Source organism: Hirundo rustica, chromosome 16 (genome assembly GCF_015227805.2).
Source record: "Hirundo rustica isolate bHirRus1 chromosome 16, bHirRus1.pri.v3, whole genome shotgun sequence".
Lineage (NCBI taxonomy): Eukaryota > Metazoa > Chordata > Aves > Passeriformes > Hirundinidae > Hirundo > Hirundo rustica.
In genome coordinates, this window is record NC_053465.1 from 14,548,307 (window position 1) to 14,573,936 (window position 25,630).

General features: G+C 51.1%; 1 protein-coding gene across 10 annotated transcripts in view; it reads right to left on the bottom strand.

Annotated features, from left to right (window-relative positions):
- CHD6 (chromodomain helicase DNA binding protein 6) overlaps positions 1–25,630 on the bottom strand; it is a 91,685-nt gene that overhangs the window by 47,888 nt on the left and 18,167 nt on the right. Inside the window, exon 2 of one of the 10 annotated variants that reach the window (XM_058422675.1) lies at positions 7,799–7,854. The exons of the other annotated variants lie outside the window; for them this stretch is intronic. Within the exon in view, the coding sequence (XP_058278658.1) occupies positions 7,799–7,831 (33 nt within the window). The 5' untranslated portion in view covers positions 7,832–7,854. The remainder of the gene's footprint in view (positions 1–7,798; positions 7,855–25,630) is intronic. 10 annotated transcript variants of the gene reach the window in all.

The following is a 25,630-nucleotide window of genomic DNA, read 5'->3' on the forward strand; positions in this document are numbered from 1 at the left end:
AGGCTGCTTCCCACCAGGTGCTGCCAGCCCAGAAACCATACTCCCAAAGCTGCTTGGTCTATCTTGAGGGAAAAACATTTCATGTTATGCTCCTGAAGCCCACAGCAAGCTCTGGCCATGCATGTAGGACTGTGCTGCCAAGTACAGTCTGCAGTGAGAGCCTGGCACACTGCCATGAGCCAGGGAATGGGTTTTTTCTACTACCCCTTGATGAGGTTCAGTTTATCCTGGCTTCTTTTCAACAGGAAAAGCCTAAGACAGCAATGCCAGCTAGTGCTCCTGCATGGCTCCAAAGCACCCTTGGCTGCTTTGCCTGCAGCAACCCGGCTAGCTCCTCGTGGCAGGCAGGAGCTCCCTGTCCCTATGCAGCTGTTGCCAGAACATTGGCAGCTGCCCCTGTGCCGCAAGGGAAATCGCCCCTGCTTCCAAAGGGTGAGAGCCTGAAGGGCCAGTGCCACATTGATGAGGACGCAGCATTCGCTGCAAGGAACCCTGCTGCTAGCAGCAACCTCACCGTGAGCGGCCTAAGACACAGGTGCCCATGAGCTAACATGCAGGCTGCTCACTGCTGTGACTGGGCTACTGGCCACTGTGTCTGCAGCCATGGCCAGCACTGACACACCAGCATACTCAGACTACCCTTCACAGGGGAGAAACACATGTAGCCGCAGGAGCCTACAGCTGGCAAATCATAGCCCTGGGACATGCTGCAGCAGGGCAAGGCAGGTGGCTCTGGGCTGATCTGGACCAGCCAGGAGCAGCTCCAGGCAACGCTGACTCTGAGGGAGCAGGAATGGGGCAGGGCAGACAGTATCTCTGTACCCCATCAGCCCAGGCTGGTCCAGCAACAGGCTCCACCCACACCACAATGAACCCACCTGTAACCCTGAGTGCCAAAGCACCTGGGGGCATTCAGTATACAAACTTGTACTGGGAAAACCACTAATTTTGGTTAAATCCTGCTGCCCTCCTAAGTGACTTCTACTTTTCAGGGTGTGAGGCGGTCTCCTCGTCACATGCTCTGTACAATTCAGTTTTGCCATCCTCCCCCTGCAGAGCTCTTTCGGCCCAGCTAAGGCATAGGTGATAAGTCACCCCCTCCTCGCAGGTGGGCCAGCTCTCAGGCCACCTGCCTTATCCTGCTAAGCATTACTTCCAACCCCACTGGCTATAGGGTGGCAGCAGGAAGCATGTAGTATCAGAGGTACCACAGAGTAGTAGGACAGTTTCTGCCCTGCTCCTTTTCCCTTTACGCACCACAGAATGCACCCCGGGACAACCTGCGGGCAGACGCCAAACTCTGCCAGTGCTTTACAGCCTCCTCCAGGAGCAGGGACAGCCCCCAGTGACGACACGTGCATGGCTGCCTCTCCCATACTTTACCAGGCACATCTTGAGACTTTCCCCAACTTTTCAACCTCCATCTCCATTTCAGCATCTCAGATGACTGCAAGAGTCAGCACCTTCCTTCCCCAATTTGTGCTGTGAAAGCAGCAACATTTTCCCTGTATTTAGCTTCCTTGCATTTAATCATTCACAAATTCACAGGAAGACCTTCCATCAGGACAATGCTTCATGTGTTTACAAGCATTCGGTGAGAAACTTCCTCAGCTGCTGGTTGGGAGCCCATGAGCCTTGCACCAGCCCAGCCCAACTTCAGCCCTGTGAACGAGTTATCTTTAAAATCCCCAAGAGATTGCAAGGACCAACTCTGCTTTGCAAAAGTCATGTACACTATTCACCAGCGTAGTATTTTCAGAAACAAAGTGTTTATTATAGTTCCTAACTATTTACTCAATATCTAAGTGAATCTATTGACCTTTAGTTTCACATTTATTCCCTTCTCCCCTTCCATGGCCCTAATGGGTGATGGCCCCAACACTACTTATTAGCAATTCCCTAATCTCACAGTGTTCCTTTACAATGCCAGAGTAAAGACCCTCAAAACAGGTGGCTTATGCTACTTTGCTCAAAAATGTCTTTACCACATCCTTCAAAGGCAACCTTCTGATGCTTCTGGCATCAAAAGATGGCTCTGGGTAGAGTGTCTATTTGACTGAGCTGTTCTGCCAATGCTCAGCTTCCACGAGCCCTCTCTTGACCTCACCATATTTACTCTGTGACTCCTCTTAAAGGCTTTTTAAATCCTGAGAGAGTTGGAAAAAGATCTGTATTTGTTATTAGACTCCATGTCTTCAGTGGCTCCTAACGTGATGCCCTGCCTTGCAACAGGGTTACTTTTAAATTCACAGAGTTTATGTCCTTTTTCTTACTTCCACTTTTTTAAACGAAACAGAAACATAAGTTTCCATTCAACTGCCCATTCTACACAACTTTTTACATGTCCGCCTAAGCAAGAAGATTTGTTGCTTCTGCGTATTTTGGAGTGAGGAAGAAGTAAAGATGATGATTTCCAGATTTTGGTAGATGATGCCCATCTCTGAACCTCTGATAACCCAATCCAAGCAGCCCCTGCCTCCCCAGAACACCTTTTATCCCTAGAACTATGCCTTGGCACTGTCTCTGAACTGGCTTTTTTTTTTTTTTTTTTTTTTTTTTTTTTTTTTTTTTTTTTTTTTTTTGGTGATGATTGTAATGATTTCGTATTTCCAGAATACACTATAAAATGAGGGGATTTTATTCACAGAGGAATCGTCTATAAATTACATTTCATACAGTCCTTCAGCATCAGCTGGAGCATGAAGTCTTGCTCCATGTGTCTAACTACTGTAAAATAGAAGGTCAAGAGAAAAAAATGTTCAAAACCTCCCAGAAAGCTGTGGAGGCTAACAGAGGGCACTTATAATTGCACGACCCCATTCTAGGGCAAAGCCAAGGTGGTCAGGGTGGGCCTTAATGGTGTGGTGTGTTTCCTCAACCTAAAGTTGTTCTGTTTCATTTATAGTCTCAAATTGAATGCCAAGTTTTTATCCAGGATTCGGGGGAAAACACCACCAGGAGGTGGGAGGCAAAGCAGCTCATGCCCCTGTTACTAAAAGGGCTCCCTCCCCTCTCCCAAACCACAGAGCTTGTGGGATGCACTGGCTGCTCCAGCCCACAACGCTCACACAGAACTCTCAACCTTCTGCAAGCCCTCCAGCCAGTGGGACTGCCCGTGGTGAGCCAGGGATAAAACCTGCAGCCTCGCCTGCCTGCGCCAGGTACCTGCAAAGGGAACAACAACAGAGAAAAGGAAACTGCAAAGAAAAGGGGGGAGGGGAAGAAGCAACGTCTACTGCCCCATAAAGGTAGCACTGGTTTATACAGTTTATGCACTTTCAGCAGCAGCAGCAGTAATAATAATAAATAATAATAGTAAGTAATAGCAATAATAACTGCGAGAGGCAGGAGAAGAGAAGGTCCTTTGGACCCACATGGTAGAAGCCATATGCCAGCACTGCCAAGAGATGTGATGGGGATGAAGGAGATGTTGCATGCACACTGCTGGGTGTTGGAGCCTGATCCATATCCAAATCCTACACGATCCTACGAGTTTGGGTGTGGGAAGGAGAAAAGACTAAAAGCTTCATGCCCTGCCCCCCCCCCAATCCATCCTGCAGGCTTTCCTTTCCAAGAGAAGTGTTCCCAGCAGGGCAAACCTCTGCCACAGCCTCAGGATGTGAATGGCAGCTCTCTCCAGTAAGGAGGCCACAGGGGAGCCCTTCCAATGGTCACAACACTGAGAGCAGATCCACCTCCCCTGGCAACCAGGCTCAGATGACATCCATGTGACACAGCCTCGCCAGGCAGTGTCAGGGCAGCGAGCAGCAGCGGCCACGCCACATACCACCTTGCACCCAAGCGCAAGGACCATTCAAGCCCCATGTGCTGCAGGCTTGGCCAAGCTTTCCTTCAATGCACCGGAAAGCTCTGCAGAAGCCTGCATTTGGGTCTAGGGTATGCATCAAACCCCCCAGAGATCTGTTCTGTCTGTGTCCACAGGCACCCTGACTGTAGGGGTCATCAAAGGTTTCCATGCTCTTTAGGCAAAGACTGATGCCCATTTCCCCCCTTAGCACTAACTGAAGCCACCAGCCAGCCTACCTACCACTCCAACAGCAGCCCAGGATGGGCACCATGACACAGCTCTGCCTCCCTGAGGTGGTCAGGCTGGATGTCACCAGCCCAGTCTATCCACACAACTGATTGCAGAGCCCAACAGGAGCAGAACAGACTGTTTCTTTCCCACAGAGGGTTTTGGCAGGCTGGTGAACCAAACACTCCAGTGGTCCCATCCCCACCAGCAGTGTGCACAGTATGGGCTGTTGTGCTCTGGTTGCTCAGTGTCTGCACCTCTTGTTTCCTCTTAATCCAATGCAGCAAGAAGCTAAAAATATACAAGTGCCACCTTCCATCATGTCTTCTAGCAGGTCTCTCTGCAGTCACCACGGGATGTGCTTGATGGAGGTGGGGCCTGGCTCTGTTCCCAAGATGCTCCACCACAATGCAGCTCTCATTAACTACAGCTAGGAAGCTCTCTCTGGTGACTGCGCCAGCCCTGGCAGTGGGTACCTGTGTTCCCATCACCCTAGCAAAGGGAATTGGTGGGGCAGAGGGCAATGCTGCTGCCCTGGGCTGTCCTCCTCCCACAGTTCTCTCTGGCAGGAAGAAAAACCTGTGCAGCCCTTGGGGGAGACCCAGCACTCCCGGCTGCAAGCGCAGAAGGGCACCCTGGCATCTCACTGCTCTCCCCTCCCTTCACCCTTACAGAGCAAGTGCCCAAAACTCCTCCACGCACCCAGCACCGGGGGTCATCAGACTTGACAGTCTCACCATAACAAAAAAGTACACAGACACAGCCTGGGACAGAGCTGTAAGTGCTCTCGGGCTTGGACAGCCCTGCCCCGTGCTGGCTCCCACTGCTCCAGCCTCGGAGAACGCTGGTAAAAACCCTCAACTGCATTTGCAGTACGTTAGACAGCAAAGCTCACTTTCACATAAACAGACCCATAAAATTCAGGAAAATCCTTCATTTCATGCAGTGAGTGCTTGAAGCAAAGGCAAGCAGAGCTCCCCTAGATGCCCCCAGGGGCTTCCCTCTTGCAAGGGCTGTTCCCCACTGCCTCCCACTGCAGGGGATCCAGCCATTCCTGCCATTTCCAAGCCCAGGCTGGAGAAGTCAGACGGCCCCTCCAGGAGAAGGTTAAGGGGTCACAGGGCTTTCCATTTCTCTGTCTCCAATGCATTTCTGCTCTGCTCTCACAGTCTATGCAGGATGGGGGCATTTCCACGACTGCAGAATAAGGAGATTTAGAGGCACTGCAGGATAACTGTATTTATTTTAGTTCGTTTTTTGTCTGTTTATTTAACAAGTCGGAGTTTGGCAAAAATAAGGAGTAGAAGACCTTCTGGTGCCCAGGAACAAGCAGGATACAGACAGGAGAAGCAGCCCATGAAATGATGGTGCTGAGCCTTCAAGGGAAATCCATCACTTGTCATTGCTCTTAGGGGCAAGACCAGGCACTCCTGTCCCATCTCCACCAGCAGACAAGGCACCCTGGCATGGAAACTCGTAAGTCATGAGACAAGTGACAGGTTTCACGAGTTAGTCACAGCTTGGCAAATGTACCAGATTTTCGTGCATTACTAAGGAAGAAGAGTTGTGGAAACACAGCCCCTGCCTTTACTAACAACAGCCCCGCAGACAAGGGAATGAGTTGGAAGCGCTCTGTACCTCAACCCATCATAATATGCACAGGAAGAGAGGCACTGCTGCAGGGGGCACCAAGGGAGCACAGAGAGGAGCTCCTCCCCAGACAGCCTACTTTGAGACCCCATCTCTCCAGCCCAGGCTTCCCAATCCACTGGCAGCGGACATAGGCAGGACAAAGCATTGGCCTAGGACAACCACGGGCTACGGAGACAGCACATCCAGTACTTTTTCCCCAGAGCAGGTGGCAGCTCCCCTGCCATCCCTCACCAATATGAAGGATACCAACATTTTCCCAACCTTTTCATCCTTGGGCCTGATACAACACCCACAAAATGACCAACATGGAGCTTCTGTAGGTGAGAGGCTGGCAGGGAAACACAAGACTTTTGAGAGCCTTGGAACCACAAAAGCATCTCATCTTCTCCAGAGAGACTGTTCAATGGAAGGCAACAGCCCTCCTTGGTGTGATGAGAACTCTGTTTACAAGGTGTGGGTGCTCCTGGGCTCAGGTGTCCAGAGTGATGTGGCATGCCACCCCTTGCTAGTTTTGCCTCCAGTGCTGCTCATCTGAGCACTACAGGGAGCCACCCACCCCTTCATCACCTCAACCAGGCACCCAGAACGCCCTCAGGAGCCCTGCTTGGCCAGGCTTTCTTACAAACACTGCATTTGGGAATGCTGCATCCCACCCTATGACATGCTGCAAGGTTTGTTCTACACTGCTGCTGGCTTAGAGAGCTCAGGAGATGAGCAGCTGGAACTCTACCCCTTCTTGCTCACACCACATGCCTTTATCTCCCTCCCAAATTTTATCTGCAGCAACAGCTACGGAAAACAATTTGTCAGCTGAGCCCTCTAAAATCTCTAAATGGTGGGGGAGGATGGTTTTGCTGTGCTTAAGCCCCATGTCATTTCAGTAATCCCATTTCCAGAGCACCTAAACCTGCTATATTAGCCCAATGAAAGGCATGAATTGCTTACCTGGGCTTTGCTATCAGAAGAGGGAGATCACAGACCCACACCCCAAAGCACCCTGCTCTCTTCCAGGCCTTTGCCCTGCCCCATCAGGAGCAATCCAGCCATGCTGGTACACAAGAACTTCCACGATCCCTTCCCCCGCCTCACTTGAGGCTGGCTCTGCCTCTTCACAGCGTCTGTAGTACATGCTGCTAAACTCATTACTTCCTACAGTACCGGTGCTCTGAACACACACCTTCCAATATCTGCAGTATTTGCCTCGCTGCAAGCCCAAAACAGCACACTTACCTCTTTGAAACACTTCCCTCCCTTCCTCCTCCCATCAACCTGCAATGGCAGCATGATCTGGGGTACTCTGAGCAGCACACACTGCTTCAGAGCTGGTTAGAAATGGCACAGGCTTGTGCTCTCAAACAGATTTATCCCTTAGCTCAGTGCTCACTTTAATGGTTTCCCATTAAAAGCAGCACGGACACAAATTAGCTTCAGGCAGACCAGTTTGTTTTATACCTCCAGCCATGTTTCAGCCCTGCAGGCAGAGCGACATTCCACACATGTAACAGGTCCTTTCCCCTCAGCAGAGTGCCAGTGGTCAGGCTCTTCCCCTGCACATAGTTAATACAGAGACCACTGACTCATAAATCTCCTCTGGGAGCAGCAGGTTGTTATGACCCAATGCAGCAATCCAGAAATGACTGCTTTGTAAGATGGGATTTTTTCTGAGTAAGGGAAGAAAATTCCCCCCATCTAAGCTCTCACAGCTCCCAGACATGATCTTCCCAAACCTCCCAGCTGGTATTAATCCTGGTGTATCACGTTAGCAGCAGCAATCATGGCAAATGTGATTTTGTAATGAGATTACAGCAACACTATGGACTTTGAAACAAAAATAAGGGCTGTTCTTCCACTGGGGGCAGCACCAAGTCAAGAGCATTTCCACTAATGAAGATAAACCCCACCCTGTCCAATGGCCCCACCAGGCTCACCCACTCTGGGGTGCAGCCCAAGTCAAATTTCAAGGAGCTGAGCTGTACCCCTGTTTAGAAACTTAAGATAACATTCCCCCCAGCCTCCTTCCCACCACACATCAGTTGCAACAATTTCCACATGGGACATGGTCCTCAGGCCTTGACAGCTGAACTGGGAGAAGGAGAGAGGGTCACAAACCTGCTTTTCTTTTTTCTGTATTTTCATTATCATCAAATCAGGGATGAATGTTATTTCTGCAAGACACAACACAAAAAAAAAATTCACAATGACAAGACTGCTGAATCTGAGGCACTCCATCCTTTTACTCACCCCTCCAGGAGGCTGAGCCAAGCCCAGGGCTGCCCAGAGCAACAAAGCTGCCAGAATGAAACTCTCAGGGACAAGCTTGGGGACATCTGCTCTGCTGAGCCATGGTAAAAGCCCAACCACAGATATCACCACAGCCCAGTGTTGCCTGAAACCCACTGGCCAAGACCAACATGGCAGCCACAGTCTCAGCAAGAAGAGGCACGCCTGAGGCTTGCACGGAAAACACTCCAACTCCTCAGAGCCCCAGGTATAGCGGAGGCCCTGCTGAGAGTCTTGTTGGATGCTGCCAGCCCTGCAGCAGCAGAGGGAAGTAAACAAACCAGCTTCTGCCAAGCAGCAATGACAGCAGAAACAGACTGGAAAGGATGCAGGAACTTGACATGGGCTGCAAGCCCGTGACCACAGAAGAGATGCTATGGGGACGAAGATGGGGCAAGCAAGGACGAGAAGAGCCATGTCTCCCCACAAGTAGCCCCAGGTGCAGTGCTCCAGGCCTGTGCCCCTGCAGCAGGGAGGACCCTGCATGAGTGGCACCCACCTTGCAGCCCACGGGCAAGATGGGCTGAGGGAGGGGTAACTTCCAACAACTGCCCCACACCAGGCCTGATCAGAGGGGCTGCAGTTGCAAGTCCAGCTCTTAGCAGCACCTTAGTGCCAGGGGCAATCAGGTCCCCACACTGTCCCCCTCCAGAGGACCAGTGAGGGGTCTGTGGCACGCAGCACCATGACAGCTCTCTGGGGCAAACAGAGTGTTCCCTCAGGCTCCCTGCAACAGTGGCTGTGGTCCAGCTCGGCCAGCAGAACTTTTTAGCTGGTGTCTGCAATGGCCACAGCTCCCAGGTGCTGCCAGAGCAGCTAAAACCAAATGCAGAACAGTGCCCAGCACCCCCTCCCAGGCTTCATGCACACTTAGGACCAGGCCACACGGTGAGCTGACACACACATGCCTAGGCCTGATTTTTCTGGGGACTGAGCATAGGCTGGACATTGCCAGATGCAAGAGAAAGCCGGCCTCACTGCCTCCCTCCCATCAGTGCTGTGGCAGCAGGAAGGCCAGGAGCAGCCCTGCCACATGCAGGGTCAACATCAGAAACAGCGCTGATCCTGGGTGAATAGGGCATTGCTGAAGCTCCCCAGGATGAAGATGCTGTGACAGTGAAGAAGAGAGCGTGAGGTCACAGTCTGTGCCCTCCCCGCTGCAGCTCCAGCCACGGCACACTCAACAGAGCTGTCAGCAGTAGATGCTTTTTGGACAGCCAACCCCCAGCAGTTGTCTGCTCCACAGTATCAGCAACAGATGCCAAAGAACTCAAAAAGTATTTGATAAGTGTTTTAAGGCAGAAATCCCACAAACACCTGCCTCTCCTTTCCCTCTGCTACCATGTAAAACCCACTCCATGAGGCATGAGCTGTCAGACTTGCTGGCACAAATGCACAACTTGCACTGCTGCCAGCCCACAGGCCAGCCCCAGTGACCCACCCATACTCTCACAGTCTATCCCTGGCAGGAACACCAAAACCCAACCGGCCCTACAGGAGCGCAGGGCTCAGGCCACCATGGGGTGACCAATTCTGCATGCTGACTCTGGTCCATGGCTCATGCCACCACACTGAAAAGAAGAGGCAAAGGCTGCTAACTCTGAGCCTAGTTAAATGGCACAGGCCAGGTCAAGCTAGGTGGGAGCAAGGAAAGGCACAACATGAGCAGGGAGGAGTTTCACAGCCTCTATGAACAGGATGACAAAGGACTTCTTTCTCATGACTAAGTGTCTTGGGGATAGTTTATTATCCTATATAATTTTGGGGGTTTTTGATCTGTTTTGTTTTGTGCGATCCCTGCCCTGCCCCCATCCTTCCTGGCTCTGGGACTATCACCATGAATGGGAAGCCAGGCTGGGGTTTTCAGAGACAGTTGGGGGTGAGGTGAGGGGCAGTCCTTCCCTTTTCCGCATGAGCTGTCGGACTGACCACACAGCTGGCGTCTCTGACCAAAAATCCTGCTGTTTCTTCTGGGTTTGGGTTTTTTTCCTTCAGCACTGTGACTAGACTTGTCAGCTTGTTTTTTCTGCTGCGCTGCTGTGGGAAGCCAGGAATCAATACATGTGACACCAGGACGCGGGAACATCCTCGTTTATCTGCTGAGGACTGCCTCTGCACACAAACCAGATCTAGGGACCAGCCAGCGCTGGTGAGAAATCCTGCAGAGCCTCTCCCCTGCCCTGTTCAGGAGCTGGGCTGCTGCTCCCCAGCACCTCCCACCGTGCCCCTGCTACTGCACCAGGTTTTTTGCTACACTTTTTACCCCCGGCCTGCCGGGAGGTCCTGCGGTCCAGCTACAGCTGCAGAGATTCTGCTACTTCTTGCTTGCTACCTCTGGGTGAGCCTGACCTGCCATTCCAGCTTGCTGCTTCGAGGTTCCTGCTACAGCTCCTTTCATTACCCAGAGGTGCACCGGGACCCGCTGCTTCCCGTGAGTTTCCCAAGGAAGCTCCTGCTCCATCCCTTCCGCCAGCCCGCCCGCCATTCCCGTGTGGAGAGAGGCGGCCGAGCTGGCGCCACAGCGCCCCCTGCAGCCGCGGGGGAATCATCGCACCCACCCTGCCCGGCCGGGGGCCACCAGCGCCCCTGCTGGCTGTGCCCGGAACTGCACCAAAGGGGAAGGTGCCTGCAGCCAGGAGAAGGCTGGGACTGGGTTTTGGGCGGGGCGGGGTAGGGTTCCAAAATTTCATTGTCACACATTTATTAATTATTTTTTCTTTCTTTTTCCATGACTTGTAGGCACCCTTCCTTTTTTTGTTAATAAATGGGGTTTTTTTAGTTTCACTCCCTGGTATCCATTTCTCTCATTGGTAGAAGAAAAGGAAGTCACTTAAGCCCTTTCTCTTCAGAGGAAATGCTCATTCCAGGGCATTTTCTCCTGAATTTGTCTCAAAACCAAGACGCTAAGCCTCTACTGTACAGCCATTCCTGTACTGCTGCAAATGTGTCCCAGGACAGCCCAGAAAATACAGGGCTAAGTCAAGCTAGAAGACACGTGCAGCTGCAGTATAGGTCTCCAGGAATGACCACGCAGAGATTTCAAACCAAGCAGGTGCAGCAGCTCAGAACAATCCTGCTGGGCTCCAAGGGCAGTCCCATCCCAAGGGTGTGCTTGGAGCCAGACGTGTAGTAGACCTGGGTTTGGTTCATTTTTCACCGTGGTCTGTGTACTGCAGGAGGCTCCAAGGTGTTCAGCTTACCCCTCCTTGCCAGCAGCACATGAGCACACTGGTCTTCCCCCACCTGCCTCAGCTTGGCCTGCAGCAGGGCCTGCCAGCACCCCCCCAGCTGAGCTGCTCCTACCCCGGCTCTACTTCCCAGCCACCCCCTCACAGGCTTTAGAAACACCATATCATAGATTATGCTGAGTTGGATCAGACCCATAAGGATCATGAAGTCCAATGCCTGGCCCTGCACACGTCGCCCCAAGAATCCCATCATGTGCCTGAAAGCATTGTTCAAGTAGTTCTTGAAATCAGACAGGCTTGGTGCCGTGACCACTTCCCTGGGGAGCCTGTTCCAGTGCTCGATCAATTTTCTGCTGGAGTAACCCAGAAGATGGATCTGGAGCACTCCAGCTCTTGTGGGAACTAGCACTCTCTTCCTGCTCTCTGTTTCCTTTCCATCATCAAAAGGCTGTGAAATCCTCCAGAACCCTGGCAAGGCATGGGATGACTTCTGTGCTCAAGGAGGTCTCCCCACTACCGCCTTGCCCCAAAGAATCACTCCGTGACACTGAACTTTAAGTACCTGGCACACCCCAAGGCTTTTTGCAGGCCAGCCAACCTGCTGCTCCAGAGCAGAACTTACACCACCCAAACAACTTTCAGGCTGTAGGCTGAGCCCTGGCACCTAGCATTACAACTCCAAGGTGCCTGTACATGTCTCCAGCTGACATAGCTGTGGGTTCAGAACCAGGACACATTTCAGCAGCACAGGACTCTCCCACAGCACCAAAGCAGGACACTGGTAGCATCCATCTGCACCCCTCCTCTGGGAACCACTGCATCTCAGTGCAGCTCTGTCCAACTCCAAAGCCTGGGAAGGGCCACTGCCGGCCCAGAGAGACTGGAAGGCATCTACAGCCCTCTGCTCCTATCCAGCAGAGCTAAGGTCCAACATGGAGCACACAGGAAGTTTCACTGAGAGCCAAGTGATGCCACGGAAGGAGAAAGGCTCAGACATCGTCTGCACAGCAGCAAAACTTCTGGCAAGCTAAGGTCAAGATAAATACCTTGCTAGAAGTTCACTGTCATGGGGCTAGCCCAGCCTGGAAGTCTCTTGTTGCACGGCCCATAAGAGGCCTATCACTCAATTCGAGGTTTTCATGGTGCCTTTTTTTTTAAAATAAAGAATCAAATGAAAAATATTGTGCATCACAGACATTGAGTGGCCTACACCCCAGCATGCTCATTGTCTTTTCTACAGCGTTAGCTCAGGCACCTACGGTTTTGCACAGCCTGGTTTTTGGTATCTGGGGGGCCACAGAAGCTGCTGAAAGCTTTCAACATGTCTGGCAGAGCCAATCCCTGATGGCTCTGAAGATGGACATGCTGATGGCCAAAGCTGGCCTAATTAGAGAGGTTGGTAACACCTCTGTGATAACAGATTTAAGAAGAAAATCAAAAGAAAAACACAGTTCCTTCTTTTAGTCCGAGGAGGAGGTGAGAACATGTGAGAGGGAACAATGTGGTGACACCAAGGTCAGTGAAGAAGGAAGGGGAAGAGGTGCTCCAGACGCCAGAGCCGAGATTCCTCTGTAGGCCATGGCGAGGACCATGGTGAAGCAGCTGCGCCCCTGTAGCCCATGGGGATCCACAGGGGATGCAGAGATCCACCCACAGCCCATGGCGATCCATGGGGCACCCAGAGATCAACCTGCAGCCCGTGGGGAGGTGCTCACACCACAGTGGGGGGATGCCTGGAGGAGGCTGTGATCCAGTGGGAGACCCAGTGGAGAGAGCGGGCCCCTGCTTCCAGGCTGGAGCAGCCTGTCCTTGGAGGACTGCACCCTGGGGACAAGTGACCCACACTGCAGCACTTTTGGGAAGATTGTCTGCCCGTGGGAGGGACTCATGTTGCAGCAGTTTTGGGCAGACTGCTGTTTCTGAGATTGAAGTCACACTGCAGAAGTTAATGGAGAACTGTTTCCCGTGGGAGGGACCCCATGGTCCCAGAGGGTGAGGACTCCTCTCCCTGAGCAGTGGAAGAAAACCTCAAGTGATGAACTGACCAAATCCCCATGCCCTGTTTCCCTGCACTGTCAGTGGAAAGGAGGGAGGTGGTTGGGGGAAGAAAATGTGTTTAAAGGGCTTATTTTACTTCTCATTATCCTCCTCTGACTCTGTTAGTAATAAATTCACTTTGCAACTTCCAGTTGAACCTGTTTTGCCCTTGAAGTATTTCTCCCAGTCAGTATCTCAACTCATTAACCCTTTGTCAATTTTTTTCTCTCTCCTGTCCTCTCCTCTTCCCTCCCCAGTGGTGGCAAGAGACAGTGAGCAAGCGGCTTTTGTGGGTACCTGGCATTGGACCAGTGTCAAACCATGACACAAAGACACCTTTGGACCAGGTTGTGGGACAGGATAACCTGTCCATTCCTACTATTTGTCTTCTCCAGGGTACAAATTACTCACTAATAACTTTTCCAAGGTTGAAATCAGCATCAAGAAAGGCCTTTTGCAGTTCCCTGACTGTGGCAGGCTGCAGACCACCCCTGGCTTTGGGTTTTACAACAGGCAGCACAGAAGCCCAGCCACTGGGCAAGCAAAGCAAGGTTGGCAGCGCAGGCATACAGTGATGCAGGAGGAGCTCCTGGCCAGCCTACTGGTACACTCTGAATGGGCATCCAGACCAGAGAGGACAAGGGCATGGGTTAAAGACAGGACATGAGACAGCAGAGCATAGGAGGGGGTTTCTCCCTGACCAAAGGAGAGCAGCCACTTCTTGGCACACACCTTTGCTTCTACTCAGCCTTACACCCACAGATAGCTGTGGGGGACACAGCCAAACCAAGAGGGGCCCCCTGCACAGCACCCACTCTGATACCGGCAGGAGGCAGCTATCACGGCATGTGCCTCCTCCTCTCAGAAGCAAGCACCACCCAGAGCCACAAACACAGCCACCTGCCCTTGGAAAGGAAGCGCCAAGGAGTCCTCACTATGGGCCATAGCCTAGGACAGACTATGCCCTGAAAGCATGCAGCTCAGGCCACAGCCAGCACTGGACAGCCAGGAACAGAATGGGCAGACCCCCTCTCTCTCAAAGAGCCAGGAGAAAACCTCTATAGGTCTTTCTTCTTCTGTCTGTGCCCAGCTTGAGCATACCAAGCTCTACACAGACATTACAGGCATTCATGTTCCATTGCTTTCAGAGCCCAGCTGCTTGGCACAGCAAGCAGAGCAAGAGCCAGACCAGCCCCAGAACAGGGTAGTCCCATATTCAGCAGTGGTCCCAAACCAGCAGAAACCTCTTCTGTATGCTCTGGCCTCTCATTTCAGCTAGTGACAGGAACAAAACAATATCACAGCCACCATACACCCACGTATTTCCATAGAACTGGAGCTTTATGTCTAGATAAAATAAGGCTGGGATGTCAGTTAGATCCAGAGGAGACAGTTTAACCTCAAGATGTGCTTAATCTGCTCAAGGGTAGGAAGGCCCTACAAGAGACACCTGTAGAGCCAGTGGGCTGAGGACAACTGAGTGAGGTTCAGTAAGGTGAAGTGTCAGGTCCCACACTTGAGTCACAGCAACCCCCTGCAGCTCCAGGCTAGGGGAGAAGTGGCTTGAGAACCATTTGGCAGAAAGGACCTGGGGATGCCAGCTGTGTGCCCAGGTAGCCAAGGAAGCCAGCAGCAAAAATAGTGTGGCCAGCAGAATCACAGAAGTGACCAATCCCCTGTACTTGGCACTGGTGAAGCACCTTGAGTACTATGCTCAGTTTTGGGCCCCTCACTTCAGAAGGGGACAAAAGGACGTTTTGGCTCTGGAGCACATCCAGCAAAGGGAAACATGGCCTGTGAAGGGTCTATAAAAATGTTTTATCAGTAATGGATGAGGGAGCTGGGATTTTTCAGTCCTGAGAAGAAAAGGCTCATAGGGGGAACTCATCATTCCCTCCAACTCCCAGACAGGAGATTGTAGCAAGGTGAGGGCTGGTCTCTTTTGCTGTGCCTGCAGTGAGAGAACAAGAGTAAATGGCCTTAAGCTGAGACAGGGGAGATTCAGATTAGATATTAGAAGAAAATATTTCACTGTTAGGGTGGTCAGGAACCAGAATAATTTGCTAGGGAGGTAGAGTCATCATCCTCAGTATTTAAGAAGGGGCTGGATCAGGCACTGGGTGATGTCGTTTAGGGGTTACAGTGCTGGGTGGGCCATTGGACTTGACGATCTTAAAGGTCTCTTTCAAGTTTGATGATTCAATGATTCTAACCAGGATACCCACTCCGACCATGTAAAAAGTCAAGAAGAGGCCCTACAAAGCCCCTACAGGTGTCAGGGGAGAGCCCATGGTCTCCTGTCTGCGCAGAGAGCTGGCTGCAGAAAGGGCACCACGAGGGGACAGCAGCACCCCAGGTCCTAATGGGGTCCTGCTCCAGCTCCCAGGCTGACATGCTATTCCAGTATGTGGAAGGCTCCTTTAAACTGCGCTGGCAGGGACCAGAGTCACCGTGGCCAGCTGTGACCCCAGACACCAGGGAACCTGCAGGATTTAACACACTGTACTATTCATAATCCTCAGCTGGTTGAAGCATGGTGTTAATAATGCCAAGGTTGTGGGTCTGATCCCCATACAGGCCATTCATTTAAGAGCTGGACTCAATGATCCTTGTGGGTTCCTTCCAACTCAGAATATTCTGTGATTCTGTCATAATCCTGTGGAGCAAGCATCTCTTCCCATCATCTCCTGGGGGACAAGCTGGACAGGAGGTTAAGGGACACAATCACGTCTGCCTGGTGCTGTGGTCTGCTTTTGCCTGCTGCATCCAGAGCATCCTGCCTAGCCTCAGAGTCAGGAACTTGTCCATCATCCTAAAGGAAGCATACCACCTGCTAAGGAGCACCACCACACTGGTATGCGGATATATATATGAACAGAGAACCTCACTTAACAAGCTATTTCCATACTAATTAAGAATCTGCAGATTAAAGAGAAACTCTAATCTCAAATGAGACAGCCCAATTTTCTAAATAAGCTTATGGTTTTCATACAGAGATCAACATCTTCTCACTAACACATCAGGCAAGTGCTGCAGGTTTATCACCACTATCACAAGTGGTGAGTTTTCATTCTCCATGCTCAAGTTTTTATGCCTTTTTACAGCTTTTAATTGATGCATGCCCCACCCCCATGCTACCAGCCTGCAACACCCCTGCACCAGGCAGGCATCACGCACTTTCAGCAGCCAAGGACAAGTGCTCCACGAGGCCATGGCACAACCTCCTCAGCAAGCCCCTAGTGCCAGGCACCACACACGCGGTGGGCACACCAAAGTGGCACATGCTGGCAGGCTGACCATGAACTAAGAAAACTGTCTTGTTGCATTTCAAGAGATGAGCAGAGCAATGCTGAAAGATGTGCTTTGTCCCTCTCCATGAGCAACCCAAGTTGCTGCAGCACAGCCTCTACACAGCATCTGCTGCTAGCAATCATGTTTTCAGTTACAGTTTGAGGCACATCAGGGTACTATACTCCTCCCTTGGATTTATTTTCATTCTTCTGAAAGCACAAGTCATTCCTATACCAGACTGAGTTCACAATGCCATTATTTCCTTTTGCTCTTGCCTGGGCTCCTCCAGGAGTTGCAGCATCTGTGCAGAAGCCAAGAACATTATCAGAAATTCCACAACTAAGCCCACACCAATCCAAGACTAAGCACTGACCATGTGTTCTCCCTCTCCTACCAGCCTTCCCATATGAGTGGCCAAAGTCTGCTCTGCAGCTGGAGGACAGATTTGCCCAGTTCAAAGACTGAGGCTCACTACCATGTGCTCCCAATATCCTGTGGACATGCAGCATACTCCATCCATGCAGCCCCAACACCAGTACCTGGAGCACTCTGTGAAAGCAACCACAGCTGCCTGTGAGGAGTGATCTACCTCATTTGTACATCCAGCTCCATCCAGTGCATGTCCTGCAGAGTGGTACATCACTGTTTTCCCTCAGAAATGGGAGAAGATCTCAATATGATCTTCAGAGGAAAATGGGCACTGAAAATGAGCTGAGAGAAAGGCACAGAGAAGCCACAGTGGCTCTGATTAGTCAGCCTGTAAAGGGACAAGATCTCCAGAGCTTGAGAAGAACTTTTAACAGGCATTGCAGAAACATGCTTGCCAAGTCTGTAAGAGGAGGTCAACACATGAAGAAAAAGCAATAAAGCTCTAGAGTGGTAACAGGGATAACAGGGTAACAGGAATATATACCCAAAGGCTTGTGAAAACTACTCCTCTCAGCCTGGCCCTTGGGAATGCAGAGCCTTGGCTAGGGTGTGCTGCCCAGCACCCTGGCATGACATTAACTCATCCACATGAGCAGAGACAAAGGAACACACCATTTGGAAGCCACAGCACTTGGGAGGTAGCACTGCCTTTTGCAACTGTCACAGACAGCTGTGAGCCACCCCAAGGACTGTCCAGGGCAAAGCCATCACAGATGGGCCATTGTGGAGGACGCTTTTCAAGATCATACCTGATGGAAAGACAGACTGACACTGCCTATATCCTGTTGCATGCCAGAAGGAGAGAGGGATGCTGGAACGAAAGCTAAGGTGCCTTTCCAAACTTTGCAACATACATGTCTCTACATCAAAGTATCCAGTTTCCTGCTTGCTCAACACCACCTGCTGAGAATCTAGCTCTGAGCAAACAAAAGGCACACTCGTGCACTTACCCTCAAATGCAACCCGACTGATGCATGTGCTGGGCAACATAAGCACAGCACCAAGGATTCCATTTGCATCTTCAGCTGCTACATCACTATTAGACAGGAAACTTGGGCTCCAACAGCCACCCAGCAGAATGAGAGCATTCAGATGAAGCCAAGCCATGAGATATTCTGAGTGCCCTTCTGAACATGGTGGGAGCAAGTATCAAGCGTATGACACACAAGGAGTAGCTGGATTCAGTTTGGAGCACAACAAACACTCCAGGTACAGGATCCTGGCAAGCAGGACTCATGGCTGGTAGGACCCATTGCTCCTACAGGGTTCTGCTCTGCCCTTATACCTGCAGCACCTTGCTATCACTGTCCTGGGTGTCCCACAGGTTCCTTGAGCAACCCACAGCAGTGTACACTTCTGAAAACACAGCCTCACACATGCCAGGCAAGGATTTTATAGCTACACAGGCAACACAAAGCTCTGAAGCATGGAAATGAAGCGGTCAGACAATACCTTGACAGCATCAAACCTCCTCAAAGTGGCCAGCTCACATGGGCTGCAGTTCTCCTCCCACCTTCCTCTATTGTTCTAAACCACTATGTTCTCTTGAAATTTGCTGCTGAGGCAACACCCCAGCCTCAGTCCATGATTCTTCTACTCAGACATCTTCCAACAGCCAAGCAATGGCGCCATTCAACACCAAAGCCTGTACTGGGGCTGTCCATATGTCACACAGCATGGCCCTGTTCCTCTGTGCTTCAAAGAGCATCCTCTCCCAGCTCTGTCCTAAGCCCCTGTGAGGGACAGTTGTGGTAATGCATTAATTGGGTTTATATTGTGTTTTGCTGGATTTGTAATCATGCGGTTTGTCCTTGCTCAGCTGTAACCCAACTCTGTTCCCCTCCCACTTTATCCCTGATTGGGCAGTGGTTTGTCCCTGCCTCTGGGCCCTGCCCCCTGGGGAAAAAGCCCCAGCACGGGCGGGCCTAGGTCTCTCTGGCACCGGTGAGCCCCCGGGAAAGATCTCCAGCCAGGCAGGGCAGGACTGGAGAATAAAGCTGTTATATCCCAGCCGGTGAAAGAGAGAACACTCTTTCCTTCTGCCATTGGCGGTCTTCTGGTCTCATAAAGAAATACCACAGACAGTGCTGGAACGGGAAGCTTGGCTTCTACCTTAATATTATTTTATTGTATAGGGGGCTAAAAAGAGCAGACACGCAGCTCCATGGTGCAAAAGCAGGAGGAATGCTGCACATGACAGACCCCAGCTCTCCTGCTGCTCTGCATACCGGGGGCTGTGCTTTCGGGAAGGCCAGCCTGAGGTCAGAGAGGGCTGAAGGTGGAAGAAACACAGTACTCGCCCTTTCTGCATTCAATCCTGAGGAAAGTCCAAAACAACACTCTGCTTGGAGTGATCAGCAACTCCACAGCACATCCAGTGCTTGCAAGGGCTGGCATGACTGAGCAAATAGGGCAAATTCAGGAGGCTGGGGAAGGCTCAGAGTAATTGGTACCTTAAGGAAGAGCTCCTTACCAGATCAGTTTGTTCAGCATGACGGATGCTGGGACTCACTGCACCTCACTTCAGAGTACTAAGAGGAGGCACCCAGCCCTACCAAGAACAGCTTCCAGCCTCTTTTCTCCAATTGTGCTCTCCCAATGAGAAAATACTCCTGGCTTTTTAAAAGGCCTCTGGAAGCACATCCCTGGCCACACTGCCTGCCCAGAGCAAGGATCAGCCCAGGAGAACATTTCACAGCCCCTCTGTGAGTCGGACTACCCAGCCGAGTTACCACAGCATCAGGTTGACCTGGCACACTTTGTTCTCAGGCCCACATTTGCCTCAAGAGCTGAACATGTCCAAAATATCACTGTTACCATCTGATCTGTGAAGTTCTTGGGCCACAGCAGGCTGGGTGAGAGGCATCTGTGGCAGCACCTTCCAAGCAGGTCCCAATGTCCGTCCCCATATGCACCCACTCCAGTGTGTCCCACAGGATCAGTGCCACGGCATGCGAGGTCCACAGAGAAACCCCCAATGCTGCTGTGACTATAAGCCTGTAAGAAACATTGGAAAGGCACAGTGCTGGAAGCAGGAAATCTAAAACAAACTGCCACAGGACACCAAGGAATTCCTAGTATGTGCTTTGCAAAAATAGTTACAATGCTAGCATGCCTGCAGCTTGTCACAGCATGGAAACAACAGCTCTTCAGGGTCCCCCTTGGCCCACAAACAGATCTCAGAGAACCTCAGACACACCCCACAGCACTCTCAAATCCACAACTCAGAGAAATTCCCTGATTTAATGTGATACACATATTCTTGGCCAGATTTTGAAACTTAAAAGACAACAGAATCTCAAACAATACTCTCTAATAGTAATGAAAATTACATACAGCATAGCTAGCAGTCTGTAACCACAGCAAGTACCACTGACTGTTTTGCTACTTCAATCAGGCTGGGAAGATGTTGCAACACACACCTCCTTGCCTGGAGGCTAAGAGCAACCAGAAGGAAATCCTGAAGGATCAGCTCCAGCTGTACAGAGCTCCCAGACAAACACTAACCTGTCAGCCCAACAACCCTGCATCCAAAGCTGTCAGTGTTTAAATTACCACAGAAGAATAAATGATTTCTAACATTGTCTTGGGTTCAATGCAAGATGTATTCTATTTCCCATCTGTTAAAATCAGTTGGGGAGGTGTTTCTTTCCTCATGGCTCCAGGGGAGAAGGGGTGGGTGCCTTCTGTTAATGGGCCAGCTGTTAAAACCAGGTGGGGCAGTGTTCTTATCCCTTCCAGGACCCATCCTCCCTCCAGGGGATATCTGCTGTTAATGGGCCATTAAGGCTCATCACATGACTGGTAAAATTACATCATCCCACTGGGAGATGCTCCACCCAGGGGGAGGAGCCCAGCATTCCTACCTGGATAAAATCTGAGCGTCAGAATACCAGGACAGCCTGTTTTCCACTGGATTCCCAGATGAAGACCAGACCCATCTTGCCACCACTGGACCTTTCTACAGGATCATCTCTACTCCAAGAGAACCAAATCTGTCACTCCAGGAGGACTTATTTTGGACTGCTCCCAACACCCTGACCACCCGGGTGTCAAGTTGTATTCTAACTCTGTCAGTGTTTCTAGGAATTTTTTGTTTGTTTGTTTGCTTAGTTTTCTTGTACTACTATATTTGTATTTTTTAACATACCTAGTAAGGAACTGTTCCTATTCCCATATCTTTGCCTGAAAGCCCCCTTAATTGCAAAATTATAATAATTTGGAGGGAGGGGTTTACATTTTCCATTCCAAGGGAAGCTCCAACTTTCCCTGGCAGACAACTGTCTTTCCAAACCAAGACAAATATTTATCACCTTGTGTGACAATGACTGCGAGCTTGTGTGAAGGCTGCCCAGATCCAGATTATTTTGGGAATCACACCACAAGCAAGCCTGCACAGGTGGGAATGTGGACTGCGGGAGAAGACCCACCACAGCCAGCCCTGCACTGAGGGCTGCTAACGGAGTTCCTTCCAGAACCCAGCCTGGGTCCCCCAACCCAGGACCCTGCCCAGGCCAGCTGCTAGCTCTGAGAATAGCTCAGATCAGCTGCAGAGAATCAGATAATTGCCCTGGGGATATGAAATACCAACTATTTTCAGTTTTCTGGGAGCACTGTAGGGCCACAGGAGACAGGACACTGGCCACCCAGCCTGGGGGGAAGACAGCTCGACAGCTTTTTATACCCTCTTATTGTTCCTTATTCCAAGGAAAGGAAAATGTTTCCAAGAGGGTTTAAACCTCAGACTTGCTTTTTTGAAACAATTTCCAGACTGCAGTTTTTATAGAAAAATATAAAATACACAAATTTTCCACCTGAGGCTCAATCCTGACATTTCTCACCCCTCCTTGAGGAGCACCAGGGAGTCGGTGCAGCCCTGGTGCGATGGAACGCAGCACTTCTGGCCAAAGCTCCAAGATGCAGACTGCATCAGAGCTCATACTCCACGTCACAGGCACTCAGCAACTTCGTTTTGGCTCCTTTTCCAACAAATCTTCATAAGGTATCTTTAAAAGCCATATGATATCCCTAAAACTGGTTTACAGGCTGAAAAACATCTGTGTCCATCAAGAAGTTCCTTATGTCAGCTCCAGACACTACTGCCTCTACACCAGGGCAGCAGCAGAAGCATCTGCTGCCCACCTCTCAAAGCAGCACCTCTCCCTCCCTCCATAAGCCTGATGTCTGGGGTGCCAGTGGACTTTGCTGTGTTTCAACCACAGCATCTCACATCTCAGAAGGATATTTAAAGGACACCTTGGAAACACTCAAAATGAAAATACCCCAGGGAAGGTCTAACAAGTACTAGTAACTGAACTTCTGTAGACAGCTGCTCCACAGGAAAAAACCTGCCCACCAATGCTGCATGCTAGTAGCAATGCCAGAATCCAAATCTGAAGCTTGAATGCAAAACTGGGAAGACCAGCCAGTCTGTGCTAACATCCTTCAACAGCCCTGCTGACGAAAGGCACGGCTGCCTGGCACCCCTGTGGAGCAAACAAGAAGGAAGGAGAGAAGTTGAGTTAATGCTGCCCAATCCCTGTCTGACTGACTTTGGAGCAGCAGTTTTCTGACTTGAAAAGCAAAATCCAGAAGCATGCACATAAAATTTTAAGGAACCCCAGCTCAACCCTGTTCTGCATCACTGGCGAGCCTGGGGAACAGGTCCTCCATGTGCACAGAACAGCTGTGGGAGTGGGGCTGTAACAGCACTGCCAAGGCACAGAATACCTGGCCTGGGAGAAGCTTCCCCTGCCCAGCCTTGGCTGGGCTTCAGATGTGAAATTAATATTAGGGCTGAAGGAAAGCCAAAATTCATAGCTTGAGAAGGGCCAGAAAGTGCCCACTAGAAGAAAGAAGGGGCTGCTAAAGAGTTTGCAGACACCTTCCTGAAGAATGGCCTTGGCAGTAAGATTAGAGTTGGGATAATGATGAGACAAATGAAGTCTGGAGCTGGAGTGGGGCTGCAAAAGTACATTGCAGCTTCCAAAAATTCTAGGCTGGGAGAAAACACTGGTCTAGGCAATTGGTGGAAAACTTCTCTACAACTTCTCAGGAAAATCAGGTCTATGGCTGAGAAAAAGAAAACCCAGAGGTGCAAAGGCAGCAGAGCTCACCTGAGCAAAGAAGTAACTGCATGAGGCCTCACCTGGGAAAAAGGCTTCATAAGGAAAAAGGCTGGGGAGCTTAGCTAAGGCTCTGCTGGAAAACCAGCATCAGGGTCCAGAGTTTAGCACTCATGTGGGGCTGGAAAGGGATGGCAAAAGGTAAAGAGGCTGGCCTGGGAAATGGTTTAGAAGGTCCCCTACAGTTCAGCTGGAAAACAGCTCAGGTCAGGGTTTGGACTGAAAGAAAAGCTTACACTGCACCTGGGGAGAGGGACTGCCAAGAGACCCATGTGAGACACCTTTTGAAAGGAAATAAATGGCTGCAGGCCCTTCCTTATATCCCTTCCTCAAAGTCCAGGGGCAAACATGGGGTCCAGCTCAGAAGCAGAATGCCTGGTGCTACTGCCAGAGCAAAGCTGGAAAGCAGCTGCCAAAGACAAGTGAGAGCAGCCCAGAGTCCTAGGATGAGCGAAAGCTTTGGTGTGAGCCATGGGTTAGGAGTCCTCCCCACAGTTCTTCATAAAAAATAAGAGGCTTGAGTGAAAGCCAGAGCTTACAGCTGAGCCAGGGCTCCAAAAGCCAAGCAGGAGCTGGCAGGACAGCTGGGCTAGGTCAGTTTTCATCCAGGCAATGGTTGTATGGCCTTCTCAGCTGTTCTGTGGAAATGAGTGCTAGTGCCAGGATTAGGGTTAGGGCTGTGAGAGGGACAAAGCCTAAAGCTGCACTTGGGACTGTGGAAGGAAAAGGGCTGCCAAGACACATGGGCTGGAAGAACTCAATCTGGCTTTCCACCTCTAAGGCTCAGATTGAAAGCAAGAACTACAGCTAAGGCTGACAGAAAGTGAAAGCTTAGGGTTGCATTTAGAACAGGGTTAGAAAGAGTACTCCGAAGATTATTTTAGTTTGGCAGGAGCTCTTGTCTAGGAATCACCTTTTGTACAGCAGTTCTTGTCAAAAGGTTCAGCTGTAGACTCAGGTTCAGAGTAACACTGATGGACAGAACAAGCTTTCACATACGACTGAAACATGGATGGCAATGGGCTGCCAAAGCAAAGTGAGGGCCTGCAAAGATACTGGGGTTTAGAGAAACCTTTGGGCTGGAAAACGGCTCAGAAGCCTTCTCTAGAGCTTCCACAGAAATGAAGAGCTAGGGTTGAAAGAAAGCCTGGAGCTGCAGGAAGAGCCAGGAGGTGGCCACCAGAAGGAAATGGTAAGAGACCCATGCTAGAAAAAGCCTCAGATCTGCCTACTTTACCCATTCCCTCCCAAGAAAAGGAAGGCTAGAGACAGGACTGAGGGATGAGAGCTGCCACTGGAGTAGGGCTAGAAGGTGGCTGCCAAACACTTGGGATGGGAGAAACTTTTATCCGTGCAATGTCTGTGCAATGCCTGGGCTCATGTCCGTGTCTCAGGCTCAGGAGAAGAATGAGGACAACATTTCAGAAAAAGACATTTCTCCATTTAAGGCAACACAAAGCCGGTGGTGGTGTGTCTTGGTTTGAAAGACAGATGTCTAAGGTGGGAACCTCCCTTGGAATGGAAAATATGACTGCCTTCCCTCTGAATGTTTATAACCTTGATATTATGGGACTTTAAAGCAAAGATGTGGGAAAAGTAATAGCAGCTCTTTACTTGTGTGTGTGTAACAAGGCGAACAAACAACAACCCTGGCAGCAACAACGAACGGACGCAGAGACCCAGTCCCAGCCTTCTCCTGGCTGCAGGCACCTTCCCCTTTGGTGCAGTTCCGGGCACAGCCAGCAGGGGCGCTGGTGGCTCCCGGCCGGGCAGGGTGGGTGCGATGATTCCCCCGCGGCTGCAGGGGGCGCTGTGGCGCCAGCTCGGCCGCCTCTCTCCACACGGGAATGGCGGGCGGGCTGGCGGAAGGGATGGAGCAGGAGCTTCCTTGGGAAACTCACGGGAAGCAGCGGGTCCCGAGGACACTCGGGAAGCTGAATGGACTGCAGCAGGAACCTCGGAGCAGCAGGCTGGAACGGCACAGGCGAGCAGACCCCCGGAGGCATGGAATCCAAGTGTAGCACTAAGCCCCACGCGTGGCAGAAGCAGCAGGGGCTCCCGGCAGGCACGGGCTGTCGGATAATGTGTACCAAAAGCCCACAGCAGCGGCAGCGAGCAGCGGGGCTGGGCAGAGGCAGGCGGGCTCCCGCAAGCAGCTCCCGCAAGCAGCTCCCGCAAGCAGCTCCCGCAAGCAGCCAGAGACGCTCCCTCTGGGAATGGGAAGGGGCCGGGGTCCCCGTGCCAGTGAGGTCGGGTGCTGAAAGGCCCCAGTTCAACAGCTGCCCTTGTGAGCAGAAGCTCACCCTCCGTAAGCAGAAAGCAGCGCAGGACAGAACTCCGCAGTGGCAGCAAATTCTCCCCACAGCAGCCTGCCCATCTGATCCCGAGGGCAGCTGAGCCCAGCCCCTCACCCAAAATCTTCTGATATCTCTGCCTTTCCAGGCAAAATCCCTACAGGCAGCTGCACCCCTCTCCCCATCTTGGCCACTTCTTTTGTCTCTCCTAAGTATCCTCGTTATTATCTCTTAGACAATAAACGGAGAAAATTCCCTAAGAGAGGAAAAAAAAAAAATTCTAACCTCCAACTTGGT